This window comes from Augochlora pura, chromosome 11 (assembly GCF_028453695.1).
Source record: "Augochlora pura isolate Apur16 chromosome 11, APUR_v2.2.1, whole genome shotgun sequence".
NCBI classification, from domain to species: Eukaryota; Metazoa; Arthropoda; class Insecta; order Hymenoptera; family Halictidae; genus Augochlora; species Augochlora pura.
The window spans coordinates 803,020-816,900 of record NC_135782.1 but is presented as its reverse complement, the minus strand read 5'-3'; the positions used below and the strand labels follow the sequence as shown (position 1 = coordinate 816,900).

Here is a 13,881-nt window from a genome sequence, read left to right as displayed (position 1 = left end):
CCTGCGCCTCGTTCTGCTCTCTCGGCGGCTCTCCCGTCGGCTCTCTCTCGTCCTTTGCCAGCGCCATGCCGCGCCGGCACGGCACGCGTAGGGTTGGCCTCGAGGCGGCCCTTCGACCGTCCAAACAAACCTGCGCCGCCACGAATGATTCAGCCCTCGCTCGGCCACGGCCGTCGAACCAGTCTTCTTCTCTCGGCTCGGCTCTTTCTCCACGCTACCGACTCGCCCTCCCTCTTTCCTGCTCCCTTAAATAGCAAAGAGGGAGAGAGAGAGAGAGAGAGGGAGAGGGAGAGAGAGCCGAGAACCGGAGAGAGAAATCGATCGATCGAACCCATCGCTGACGAGGCCCGAGACGAGAGAGCGGGGGAGACTCTAGGTTCCCTGCCGCTCGCAGTAGGTAGGGGCTGGACTCTCCGTGTGTTCTCGTCGGTACCAGGGTGGCTGCTCGTGGTTTGTGTCTGGGGTGAGGAAAAGCGGCGCGAGCTACGGATATTTCGAATCGATCCCGCGATCCTTCCCGTCGCGAAACTTTCCTCCGAAAGGTGGGGAGGGACCCGGGCCGCCGACCACACGCACCCCCGTGCAGTCGCCGAGATGTCCCTTCGCCGCGGGCCAACTTTTTCGGATCTACAGTTTCTCCCGGTGAGCCGTGACTAGAATCACCCGAATGGCTGTGCGTGTTCTCCGCGTTGACCTCTTTCCCGAGGAGAATCAACCGCTCACCGAAAGTTTCTCACGACCGACGAGGGACGGCGAGCAGGTTCGTTAAAGACCCATTCTCACCTGCGAACGCGACAATTACCTTTGCCCCTACCGCGGCTCCACCGTATCGTACCCCGCCGCGGGAGCTCTCCGGAATAAAGACAGTTTTGCTCGAACAAGACGAAGAAGACGATGAAACAGCTCGCGAGCCGGATGAAACGCATGCGGCTGGGATATAAACTGGAAGCATAAGATAAACTCGCTGCCCGAAGATAAGCGGTCGCCCTTTCCGCTGCGAGGGCAGAGTAAATTGGATTAAAACGAGGGGGAGGGCGGGCGGGGCGCGCGTTGCTCTTTCCATCGGGAGGAGACGGTTCCGCGGAAAAGAATCTGTCCGGGAAGAGGAATCGCGCGGCTCGGCTCGGCTAGGCGCGGCGGATCGTCGACGCGGAGAGTCCCCCTTTGCGCGGCGCTTAAATAAACGGCGAAGATCCCAATCTTGGCATGTAAATTTGTCGGAAGGGTAACAGGCGGCTGGGTTTGTTCGCCGGTTTGAACATTCTCCATAGGTAACTACACGCACGGCGGTGGCAGACCGGTGTCGAATATTGCGATCGCGGAGGCGAACACTCTCCGAAGTTACGTCGGCGCCATGAATTATTCACGATGGAATCAGACAGGTTAAGTCAGACGTTAACGTTCGGACGTCCGGATGCTGATTAATCATTCAGCGGATTAATTATTAACGAAAGAGGGCATCGTCGTCCCGGGAGAGCCGCCGCCGCGCGCTCGCCTCTGAAAATTTCAGGCATCGTTGCTCCACCGCGCCGCGGCCTTCAATGAAATTCCAATCCCTCGATCGCGTGGTAATCGCTTTAGCATCGGTGGCTTGTTAATTTTCGTCGATGGCCGCGATCGGTCTCTCTTGCCGGAGAATTCTGTGGTCGAAGCCTTTTCTCTCTCTTATTTCTCTCTCTATTTTTTCTCTCTCTCTGTCTTAGTTTTCTACCTTTGGAACGCCAGCGTATTCGAACCCAAAGGATAAAAGCCGTTTCGAGGAAAGAACGGAATCGGAGGTCGCAAAAAACTTTCGACTCTTTTCCGAGTCGAACGGAATACACGTTCGCTCCCGAAGGACGATAACAGATGGAAGGGCGATGGGAGGGGGACAAAGGGAGAGCGAAAGGGCGAGGTCGGAGGATTTCGTTGGCGGCTATACGGTGCCGAGAGAAAAAGCGAAAAGCGAGACGCTGGCGCGGCCGTGGACAACGAACTTCCACCGAACGTGAATCTATTAAACGCGATTAACCCCGAGCAGAGACACAGGGCTGACGAGAGAGAGAGCGAGAGAGAGAGAGAGAGCGCGCCAGTAGAAGTCGGATGAAAGCGAGGAGGGAAGAGAGGAAAGAGGAGAGGGAAGAGAAGAGAAGCATTTAACGGAGGCAGTTTTCTCGATGAGACGCGCGTATAAATATGCAAGGAAAATTACCCTGAGCGTTATGGCGCGAGCTACGAGCGAGGACACCTCGCATAGAGGGGTACGAATGCAATATAGATCGAGCCTGGATGGAGGAGGAGGAGGAGGAGGTCGAAAGGGAGACGGAAAGAGAGGGACGACAGTCGGATGGCACAAAGAGGAGGGTGCAGGCCGAGGATCGATAGGTATATAGAGGCAGATAGGAACACAGGAAGCGTCTGACACCGGAAAGCTCCCGGGGGATGGCTTCTTACGAGCTAGTTCTGACCGACGGACAATCGACCCGCCTCCTCTTCACCTTTTTTTCCCGCCGCACCGCGCGGCCCGCCGTCGATATTTTACAATTTTCCCGATTTTCACCGGCTCCGCGACAATCGATCTCTCTCTCCACCGCTGCGATCGTAAACAGAATTTTACGATGCCGTTGCGTCGTAACGCCGCCGTCGCGGGAATCTCGCGGAGATCTCTCGCGGATTACCAGCGGAAAAAGAGGGGCTCGACTTCCCGGGGAAAATGCCGCCTGGAATTCTCCGCGAATCCAACGGGAAAGTCAATTAACCCCGGCTACCGTGGACGAAATATCGCGAGAGGGCGACAAAGGCTGTTGTTTATCGGGGCCGTCTGCGGAACTCCATTAACATTCTTTCCCGCGAAGGACGATTAATCGTCGTCCACGGAGTCGGCAACGGAGAATCGGCGGATTCGCCGAGTTAGTTGTTGCGGGAATCAGCGATCGGTTCCGTCTCTCCGATCTCTCGCGGGTCCTCTCTCGGGGGAGGAAGACTGCGGAGGCGTTCTTTATCGACTGCATTAGCGACGGCCCTTTTCTTATCCGGTGGTATTTTAGCGATTCGTCGGTGTCCCGATTTACGGGTGGGTGGCGCGGGACTCGGGGCTTTCCCTTGGCCGATTAATCGGCTCTCTCTCCGTGCTCTCTGCCCCGTCTTCCGCGGCCAGCGATCCCCGTTTAATTCGGAAAAGTCCCCGACCGACCGACGTGCATCCGCCGCCGATGAAAAAAATTCAACGAGCGAGCCCTTGCGGGATCGGCCGTCTCCGTTTCGCCCGCCTCGGTTCTCGCGAACCCCATCCGTCCCTTCGAAACTGCTAAAATCCAAAGCTCAAACTTAAACCCCAAACGACCACTCGATCTCTCCCGCGCTATCCGAAACGCTTGTCATTGCCAGCCAGCCAGCCAGCCAGCCAGCCGACACGAGGAGTTCGTTCACCCTCGCAGCAGACTCGAAATATCGTCGCGGTCTCCGCCGATCGATCAAAGGAGGACAGCTTTATTTTTTCCAACCCCTGCTCTGCGAGACCACTCCGCCGAAATTCCACGAGAGCGTCGCGGTAACAGGGGGGACGTCGGAATCTCGGACTACGTCTAGATTCCCGTCGAAACCCTGCGACGTTTTGCGGAGGGCAGTCTTTGAACCTTGCTCGACGCAGACTCGTTTAAAAATACCCGTTCGAAGGAAAGCGTAGGCCGTCGGGCGACACGGCGACGTCAGCGCGAGAGAATCTCGGCCGAGAAGCCGCGATCGAGTGAGCAAACGCTCGTCGGTCGTTAAATCTCCAGGGTTTAAAGGTCGATGCACCCTGGCAGACCGTGCACGCGAACCCCTACACGCGGGGATCAGGTACATCCATTGCTCCTGGTTGATGGTGTTCGGCTCGCGCCGCGCGGCGCAGCACCGCGGCGGTGTTTACATTATTCCGGGAGATTCGCTCATTGAAATCACTGTCCGGCGCGCGGCATTCATTCGTGTGTCTGGCTGCGTGGTAGGCCGCCGGTGCCGTGTACATCGTACACCCTACAACCTCGCCCGCAGAACGTACAACGCGAACCGTATCTCGCATTACCGCGTCAAACCCCGCCTCGCCTCGCCGTTGCTGGCTTTCCAGTTAGCGTCAGAGCTTTCGCTATTCACGATCCTTTGAAGGACCCTCGCAAAACCCCTCCGCCCTGCGAGCTGAACTTTCTGGACCGAAGTTCCAGCAGCGAAGTCGAGAGAGAGAGAGAGAGAGAGAGAGTTAGAGAGAGAGAGTGGATCGATTCCGTGTTCCGTCGACAAGATAATCTTAACAACAATCCCTCTTTATTGCATCCGGGATCCGAAACCACGGATGCAGCGAAAGGAAGACGGGACTTTGCCGGGCTATCGATCGTGCTAACAAGTGGGCGAGGTATAGAGCGGCGCGTAGGTTGCCTGTGGTGGATCCTGACCCTCTAATTGTGTCGCGCCCATGGAACATTGTCTTGAAAAGAGCGGCCGGCTACGCGAGGTCAGGTCGCGCCGTTGTTTTCCAGAAGTCTGGGGGGGGGTAGGGTTCCCCCGGGCGGCAGCGATTTTCTCCGCGTAAGCGAGCACGGGCGTGCACCGAAGCGAGATGGTAACGGACGCAACGTGTTGCACCAGAAGGGAGAGACGCTGCACGCAAAGCACGGACCCGGTCCATGCACGCCCGACGACCGCGCTCGCCTACGGCCGAGCACGGCGCAACTTGCGCGGTGGAACGAGTAAACAAAGTTCGCGGTTGGCACTTCGCCTGAGCCTATTCACCGCGCGAACGCTGTTCGCTCGCGATTCCGTTCGTCGCAAACCGTGGCCGTATACGTGCAATACTCTCCCGGAACCGGAGACTGCGGACCGGAGAGACCGGAGACCGGAAACCGAACGGAGAGTCTGAAGCGTCCCGCGGAATGCCAAGTCCCGAGATCCGCATTGTTCGCCGCGCGGAACGTGCAGCTCGCAGTCTGCCGCGAGTTTAATAACCCGGCCGATCCGCGTGCTGCTAATAGCGTCGTTACGGAACGCGTTAACCGATCTCTCGTCGCCGGTTAGTTTTATCTCGTGAACGCGACATCCTTACAAAGTCTTATACATTGAAACACATTTTCACAGATTTCGGAGCAACTAAAGCAAGCCGTCGAATTCATCCACCACCGTCGATCGCAACTAGAATTCGAAAGCATGGATCAATTCGAGACGTGTTCCCTAAAATGGGAAGAAGAGTATAGGGATCAGGAGGATCCAATCGGGTCACCCGATATATCGATCGTCGAACGATCGCGCGACCCGTGTGTCGGAATGGTGCACCCGAGCCGTTCTTCCGAAGCGGGGCGACGCTCGCAGAAAATCAACTGCCAGCGAACTGTCAAATTTCATCGACAGGGCTCACCCTGTCGCTCGGGGGATGAAAAGGGATGCCGTTGGACGTGTCGACGTCGCGTTTCACGGAACACCGGCTCGTATCGCGATAGAACCCGTCGCCGAATATTCCACGGCGACCGCTAATTGCAAGGAATTCGTCGATATTCGGTCCGAGGGGAGGAGGGAGGGGGACACACCTGGTTCTTCGTGCTCTCGCGCGGAACTAACGGACGCGAACCGGGAACGGTCAGGAACGAGCAGGAGATAGGACGCGGCGGGGTGCTGCGGTTCTCCATCGACCCGCGGATACGCCTGTCGATTATGCAGCGAATTAATAATTGGTCTCGTGGTCACGGGCCGAGATAAAGCTGTTCGGCGCTTTCGTCCCGGCGATCAAAGTAATCGCGACGGTAATTGTATGCTTCTCGTCGGAAAGAACGGAGCTGCACGTGTATCGTCGGACGCGGACGTAGGAACAATTATTAAGCGAACTGGGAAATAATATGTACGATCCTCGAGGACTTTAATAAGTCGCGGGAGGATCTGTCGAGAGAATGAACACTCTCCTTTGAAAAAAGAAGCGTGGCCATTCGGTTTATTTAATTTGACAGAATGAAGACTAAGCTTGGACCTTTTAGCATCTATCGCGAACGGAACGACATTTTGAGTAGGTGCTCCCCGTTATCGCGCTCCAAAGGAGAAAACAGCCGAGATTCATTGGTCGCTCGTAAAAGTTCACGCGAACGATGCCCCCGCCTCTGCAACTTGTTTCGGACGTAGCACGGTGCCCGATAGTTGGTTCGCCCGTTTCTTTCCCCGGCGGCGGGCGGTCGATGGCTTGTGTTGTTCCAGCGGTAAAGACAGCGCGCGGAGCGGAGCGGCGTTATCGGAATGTACCAGTTTCGCCGGACGTCCGAGCCCATCGTAGGCGATGCTAACGGACGTAAGAGACACTCCCGGGAGTTGGTTTCGCCGGAAGAATGGTCTCGGGAGGCGAGCGAGGAAGAATAGGCCGATCGGGGATGTGCCGCTCCGCCGGAAAGCTCCGGAATCTGAGCGCGCCGTGGCTGCTGCCGTCTGCCTCGTCGACGGATTCCTCCACCTCCTCCTCCGCCGCCGACTTCTCTGATATTCCAAACGGCTTCCATTTGTAAACGTCCGAAGACGGTGACGTTGACGGTCCGCGACGCCGTCTCCTCGCCGTTTCTCGGATTAATGAAAGGGAGGAGTCCGCGACAGCGCGTGATTTACACGCGGACGCGATGAATGGAGAGCGGCGGTTTCGCGCCGGGGCTTGAGGGCCGCCAGATCGAAGCCTTTATTTCCGCGCGTTTCAACGTAACCGGATTCCGCGGACGGCGAAACGAAACGCGAGGCGATCGCCAGATCTCGGTCAGATGGAGCGTGCTAGTTCCGTTACCCAATACAGACTTCTCCACTCGTAAAACGTGCTAATATCGATCGGTATCGCGGTACGCTCATGCCCGTAATAACGCCGCGATCGCGCTGCAGGATCGCCGCCTACCGTGAAACCGGCTCTAGAAAGTAACAATTTCATTTTCGACCACGATTACGCAAACCGCTGTTGCATTCGCCGAGCGTGGTTCTATGCCAAAATGTTGCCGAGTCGTTACGGCTGACGGAGTCGTCGACTCGCGACCAGCAATGTTTTAGTAATTAAGACTGGCCTAGACTACCTATTACTAAGACTACCTATCCGTAGGATTTGAAATTCGCGAAAAGGAACAAGATTTAACGAAACACAGAATTGTGTGACGGGGGTGGTGGTTGGTCATCGATAAAGGTAAAACGCGACGCGCTGCGCCACGCCGAATCAATTCCATGGTATCGGACCGAACATCTGGCTTGTTTCCGCTTCCGCCTCGACCTACTGCTGCCCCGCTGCGTACACGCGCTCGATTGCCCTAACTCGGCGAACCGTGACGCGACACGGACAAGCAACGCACCTCGGTAAAACACCTCGAAAGCAAAGAAATGCTCGCGAACGGTCCTTCGAGCAATCGTCGACGAGAACTCGACGGGACGCGACGCAGACTTAAATGGAGAGCCTCGGCTCGTCAAGGGGATTCTTCGCTTCGAGGGAGTCTATTGTTTGCGTAGGATTCGGGATCGCCGAGATTCGCGTGAGAATCGGTTGGCTGCGCGGCAATAGACGTTCGTCGCGGTGGTTTTCGCCCGCGGCCAGTCGAGATTCCGGTGGACAGATTCGGAGATTACGGTGTCGGGGCCGCTTGGTCTCGCTCTCGCGCAGCGCGAAGGGCCGAAGGGCTTCGATCGCGGAAGGGACAGGGCGCTTCTCGTTGAAACGGCCCTGGTATGCGAATTTCCAGAGATTTGCCGCGACAGAGAGAGTGAGAGAGAGAGAGAGAGAGAGAGCGGCGGCACGCGTGCGCGCGCGCGATTACGCGGATCCCTGACAAATAACCGAACACAGCCATTCTGGCGTCCCCTACGAGCGCTCCGAGGGGCTCGCGAGGGGACGATCCGACAGAGAAACCGCGCCGCTCTAACGAGAGACGGACCGAGAGGGCTGCGCGGAAACGATGACGGAGGATCGGAGGCGAGACAGAGACCTCCGCAGAGAGAAAGAGAGAGAGAGAGAGAGAGAGTCGGGGTGAGGAGCGTAGGGTGGCGTAAGGAGGGTGCACTACCCCTTGCAAGAGCCGAGTCTTACCGCGTTAATTGCAAGTACTTCCCTCGGGGTACCGCAACGGGTATACAGTTCCACCCACCTTGCAGGTTCCTCCCCATCTAGTAGGGTTTAAGGGTACGCAGGGATGATTCGCGCACCCCTTTTTCCCTTTTCATGCTCACCCGGGTCCTTTCATTCCTCGCCAGTGGTTAAAATATTAGGATATCCCCGAGGTCTCCGGTCTTCTCGCTCGTGTTAGGGCTATCGCGCGCGAACCTCCGCTCCTTTCTTCGTCCACCCTCTCACTCACTCTCCCTCTCTCTTTTTATTCTACACTCGCATCCTCTCCTCTCCCGTTTCTCCGACGCGACTCGTCGCCCGCTTCGATTCTCGAAGCTCCCTGCTCGCATCGACATTCCAATCGAAGTGAATGAAATTAATGCAGTGCTGTAGGAAATTCTATGCCGTCGAACTCAATCGATCCGCAATTTATTTAGCGACAGCAGCTCTCAATTTATTCAGCAATAACACACAATATACCGTGCTACATAGTAATTCGAATATAGATTTTATTTCTATTTCAGTTACAACCACGCTACCACGTTCGCCTTCTTACCATGGATAGCAAAAGGTTCCTTAACCAGCTCAACCGGTGAAGCGAAGACCAGAACGGAATTGTGTCCAGGTGTTAACTGTTCGAATGCGAAACGCGTCGGGACAGAGACCGGAGGGCTGGCTGGCTCTGATTTATGCAGCTGTAAATGCGATCTCTATTAAATGTGTATTCCGTACATGGACCCCGGGAGCTCCGTAAATCACGAGGGTCTGCTGGGCAACTCCCACGGGACACGCTACACAACGCGGCTCCTTTAAGTAGCAAGTTCGACGCCAGCAGCGGCGAGTTTACAGATAAATTACGGACGACGTGATTCCGACCCCGGAACAACGATCGCCGAATAACGCGGGAGAATATCGCGCGGACCGTTGTCGCTTGGACGCCTCCCTGTCTAATTGAATCCCTGCCAGAAATCCTCGTACAACTCGGAAAGACATTGGGCTAAGTCTTAACGAAAGGCGTCGATCGCGGCTGATTCGGTGACGAAAGCTGTTGTGGTTTATCAAAGATTCCGAAGGATAGTTTTTAATTTCTTTTAATCTTTCTGCGATCTTCTAAAGATTTTTTAAAGATTTGTAAGATCTGTAAAATCTGTAAAATCTGCAGTCTAGACATCATGCAGCACAACGGTAGTTAAAAGTCGAACTTTCCAACGCTGAATAGAAAAAGGGACCCGCGTCCACGTTTCAGGACTCTTGGCTAACGGCGAGTCCAGCCGCGTTTCTTTGAGCCGGTTCGCCCCCGGCCGGCGCGTAATTTTTCCAGATAAATTTGATCGCAATTTGTTTCACGGCAGGCGAGTCAAAGGGAGCGCGGAGCCGGGGCGAGGCGGATTAGCGAGAGAAACTCGCCGACGTTTAATCCCTCCGCGGGCTCGTTAAGTTCAAAAGTAAGGAGCGAGATAAGGTTTTTTTCCCCGGCGCGGCGCAAGAGGCGTGTTACCACCGTTTTATTTTCATCCGAACGAAAAGGGGGCACCGCCCCGCGACAATTACTTCTTTCTCGCAAACGATTTCTCGTACGGATCCGCTTCGTATCGGCGAAAACACGGGACCTACGCGCAGTTTCCGGGTGTTCGCGGTTGCTCGAAATTCGCGCTCGTTTTTGTAATAACTCGATAATTAGAGGCGTGCGGGCGTAACAAGCCGCGAACGCACGGAAGAAAAACACGAGCCACTCGAGATGAAAGTAATTTAGTACGTTCTACATTCCGGTATCTCGCATCCGCCCTTCCACCCTCTCTCTCCCTCTCTCTCTCTCTACATTTCTCTCCGCGTCTCGCCCCGGTCTGGAGGACCACCCTTCGTTCTTTCTCTCCCTTATCCCGTTCGTTTTACACGCCTCCTGGCCGGCCGCGCGTCTTGCCAAGAGAAAAAGCCGGCTTGGAACCGGGACGAGGCCTCGCGGAATTACTTTCTGGATGGTTTTCTCCAAAATTCGAATTTCCGTTGCCAAGATTACAATCGAGAGCGGCCGCCACCCCCCACCGGTCCACGGTCCTCGGCTCGCCGCGTCTCTTGCAGTCTGCGGTTGCACCCTCGTCCCCAATTTAACCCCTGCCCGGCGAACGCGTGCTCCATTACTCGTGTTTGGACGTCGGAATTTATAGAGCGCGCGCGAACCGAGGCGAACAACGATCGTTCGGCCGACGAAAGGTCGACGAATCCTTTTCCGTCTCCGAGAGGTGCAAAATCATCGTGGCGGATCCTCTCTCTCTATCTTCCTCTCTGTCTTCCGTGCGGATAAAATTCCGCGAGGAGGAAAAGGTCGGGCGGAGCGGGAGGACGAGTATAACCTTTGACAAAAACGTCGTTTGCTCCCGAAAAAGAAATATTAGGGAAAATGCAAAGTAACGGCAGTTTGAGGAACGCGGAGAAGAGAAAGAGCGAGAGAGAGCGAGGCCTGGGGAGAAATAGATGGACAAGCAAAAAGCCGATGAGAAAGAAGCGTCAAAGCGGCGGCTAGGCGAAAAAGGCGGCGGGGCGGGAGTGTCAGGGGCGGCGAAGGGATGCCGGGGGCGAAACGGGAAGCCGGGGAGGCGGCGAGAACCGTGAGGAGGACGAAGACGAGGAGCCGGAGGGAAGAAGGGAGAGAGGGGGATCGGGAGAGAAAAAGAAGGCGAAAGAAGGCGCTGCCGGAGAATAGGATGAGGGGGTGCGTCAAGTGTCTGCTGCTGTTCTGGCCTGTGTTAACACTTCACGCCTCCCTTTTACGTATTACCATCCCCACTTAGAAAGTTTCGCATGAACTTGGACGGGTCCGTGAGTCATAAAATACAGCCGCAACTGCTCTTACGCGCGATACGCGGCGGTATTCGGCCGCGAGAGAGCCCGTCAAATGAAAAAAGTTCGAGACCTCTGGAAAATCGGACACCGTCCCGTCTGGACGCTCCGCGTCGTTTCTTGGCCGCGGATCAAATTGCCGACGCTTAACGCGATCCCCGACGCTTAACTCGGCGCGACGCTTTCCGGCGAGCGGTTTTAAAGGAATTCCAAAGGGGAGAAACGGTCGCTTCCGCGCAACAGTTTTCAACGCTCGTTCGCGACGATTACTACCGCGATCGGCCAAGTTCGATCGCGTCGTCGCCGCCTCGGGGCGAGGCAATCCGCCGGAAGGGACTCGGCGTTCGAACGACGTTCGACCAGCGGCGTCGACGCTTTACCTGCGAGACGGATGTTCCGGACACGCTGTATTCGCCAGACTTCCGAGTGCCTGTGAACAGAAAATTCTCCGCGATTGCGGACCCGAGGGACAACCCCGTTGGCGAGCGGAGAGAAATATTTTTCTCTAGCTAGTTTTCTCGAGGGAAAATTCGGAGATAATGTCTCGTCCGCGCCAATCCAGGTCCAATCAATTCGACAACGCGAACTTCGCTTGCTTTACGACGGATGTTTGCCGGTCGGTTTACAGGCGAGTTCGAAGGACGGTGAAATCCAACGGAAACGTTGCGTTGCTCGCTGGGAGGCTCGTTCCCCCCGCTCGAATCTCCGGCGAAGCTCGGAAGCGAAGGAGAGCGGAATCGATCGGAGCCGGTCGGGACCACGAGTGATTCATTAAGTACATCAGCGTACAAATGATGCGACGCGTTGCCCGTGGATGCACACCGCGAAAATCGTTCCGGGGAGAGGGCTCCCTTTGTGCTCGAACGAGAGGAGAACGCGTTCAACCCGGATTCTATTTACGAGCGGGACGCGGAGGAGCGCGACCCGGTGCCTCTGACGCGCGGCCAACTTTATCCTTCGCTCGCGGGAACTTTCAACTACACCCTCCCGTGCGGTGAATCTACGAGGAGTGCCGCGCGCCGCGGTTTCCGCACGAATCAACCTTCGTCGTCGATCCGCCCGGACCCCGTATTCCTCGGCTCCGCGCCGGAGAAAACTCCACGGTGTATCGGCCGACCTGGACGCACGATCCCCAGAAGATTGCTACCCTCGCGGAAGATACGCGGTGCCGTTTGCCCCGCGATTGGTTCGCCGACGAGCCAAAGCTCCCTCGAACTTCCCTGGAATTTCCACGGGAGCCCGTATCAACCTTTCAGCCGTCTTATCAACGCCGCGGAGAGCCGCCCCGGCAGGAAGATACCCGTAACGTGCGTTATCAGCGCGACTACGAGCCCGGCCGCGCCTCGTCGCTCGGCATTAGGCGCTTCTAAGGGTTCGCTTGTTTTCCTTAATGATCCGCTGGAAAGACCCTCTCGACTAACACACGCGCCCTGTCTCTCACCTGTTTACCGGCCGAACCGCCGCCGCCATTTATCAATTCCTGATTAGCCGCTCAACAACCGGCTGCTCTTAATTAATCCGATTCCGCCGCGTCGACGAGCACGGCGTGTAGACACTGTGGATTTTATGCGTTTCCGCGTGGGGCAGGAGCCGCGGAACCGTGAAATCGAAAACGGTGCCGGAAATTTCGTAAGAACGCCGGAATACAAACGCGTTAATTGCGCTCTGGAAAGAGCATCGATTTCGCCACCGAGGAGGAAGAGAAAAAAAGAGAGAGAGAGAGAGGGAGAAGGAGAGAAAGGGTAATCGAGCCCGAGCGAGGAATTGAAAAATTCGCTGGATAGCCGAGAACGAGATTCCAGAGCGGAAGGAAGCGGCTCCGGGGATTTTTCCTCGCGAGTCGTTCATTAATCACGCGGTTGTCGGTGGGTTAGCACGAGGCACCGAAGGGGCGCTCCGCACGGCAATGGAAGATCTCTCCCTTGCGCCGGAAACGCGGCTTAGTCACCGGCCGGGTGTCCATTGTGCTCGACCGAGTGCACATTCGTGTAAAATCCGTGAGGAACCCCCGGGTATCGAGCCGACGCTCGGCGCGACGCGATATAACCGTAGCGGCGGCGTGGCTCTCACGTGACCGTTGGATTTCAAAGGTGCACGACCCATAAACGTCGTTTCGATCGCCTCGCATACGTGGCGGAGCTTAAAGGGGGATTATACGATCCCCGGAATCGTAAACCCGCTGCCCGTTCTTACTCCACTAACCCGTTAACCGAGTCTACGCGTCGGCCGTTCTCGCTAACGGCGGCGAGATCGGTTTCCTCGATCGCGCGCGAGAGAGAACCCACGGCCAAAAGGGAGCAACCACGGCCAAGTTTCGCTTTGAAACGGATTCCGTTGTTGCCCGCGGGCTCCACGCCGCCCGTTTACCATATCGGCTATTCCGCTGCCGCGAACAGGGCATCCTGGCCACCGTTCGGCAACCAATTCCATCTCAAATAGAACAATTAAGCTCCCTGTTCTCTCTCTATTTCAGCGAGACTGTTGGACCGCTCGGGTGGAACGTTTCCAAGATGCTCGGACAATACTGTCGAGGAACTTGGGGGGCGAGAACTATACCACAAGTGGACTGCGGATTTTTATGCATCGTAGACACTGTCTACATTTGTTGCGACAATCGGGTCTCGCTTGATAACTCCTTCTTCCTTTTAATAATGACAGCAGGTACTTTTTCTCTTTCTTTCAATCTTTACGATTACAATTACATATATAATATGTTTTCGATTTTATTCTTCTTGGGTGTAGGATTAAGGAAACGCCAATGGATTTGTCTAACATTAATTTTCGTGTCGTAGCAATTTCCAACGGATTCGAGGCGGCGGGGATGGTCTGGATCGCTGGTTCCGTCCGGGTCGCGACGGCTTGTCTTCGCGACGTCGCTTTCTCAGGACACGGCGCGAGAACTCTGACTTCAGCGAACGCGGATTACAACCGTCGACGCGGCTCGGCAAAATCGAAAAGATACGCGCCCGGCGCGATCGGAAAATTTTGGTAAAATT

General features: G+C 56.0%; 1 protein-coding gene across 6 annotated transcripts in view; it reads left to right on the top strand.

Annotated features, from left to right (window-relative positions):
- The window catches only part of LOC144476732 (uncharacterized), a 56,316-nt gene that overhangs the window by 32,677 nt on the left and 9,758 nt on the right, over positions 1 to 13,881 (top strand). For 3 of the 6 annotated variants that reach the window (XM_078193900.1, XM_078193901.1, XM_078193899.1), the window contains 3 exons: positions 8,572 to 8,744; positions 13,359 to 13,546; positions 13,678 to 13,873. In XM_078193900.1, the coding sequence (XP_078050026.1) occupies positions 8,737 to 8,744; positions 13,359 to 13,546; positions 13,678 to 13,873 (392 nt within the window). In that variant the 5' untranslated portion in view covers positions 8,572 to 8,736. Of the gene's footprint in view, positions 1 to 2,234; positions 2,365 to 8,571; positions 8,745 to 13,358; positions 13,547 to 13,677; positions 13,874 to 13,881 lie in introns of those variants that run through there. The other 3 variants (XR_013495072.1, XR_013495073.1, XM_078193902.1) reach the window with 3 other exon arrangements.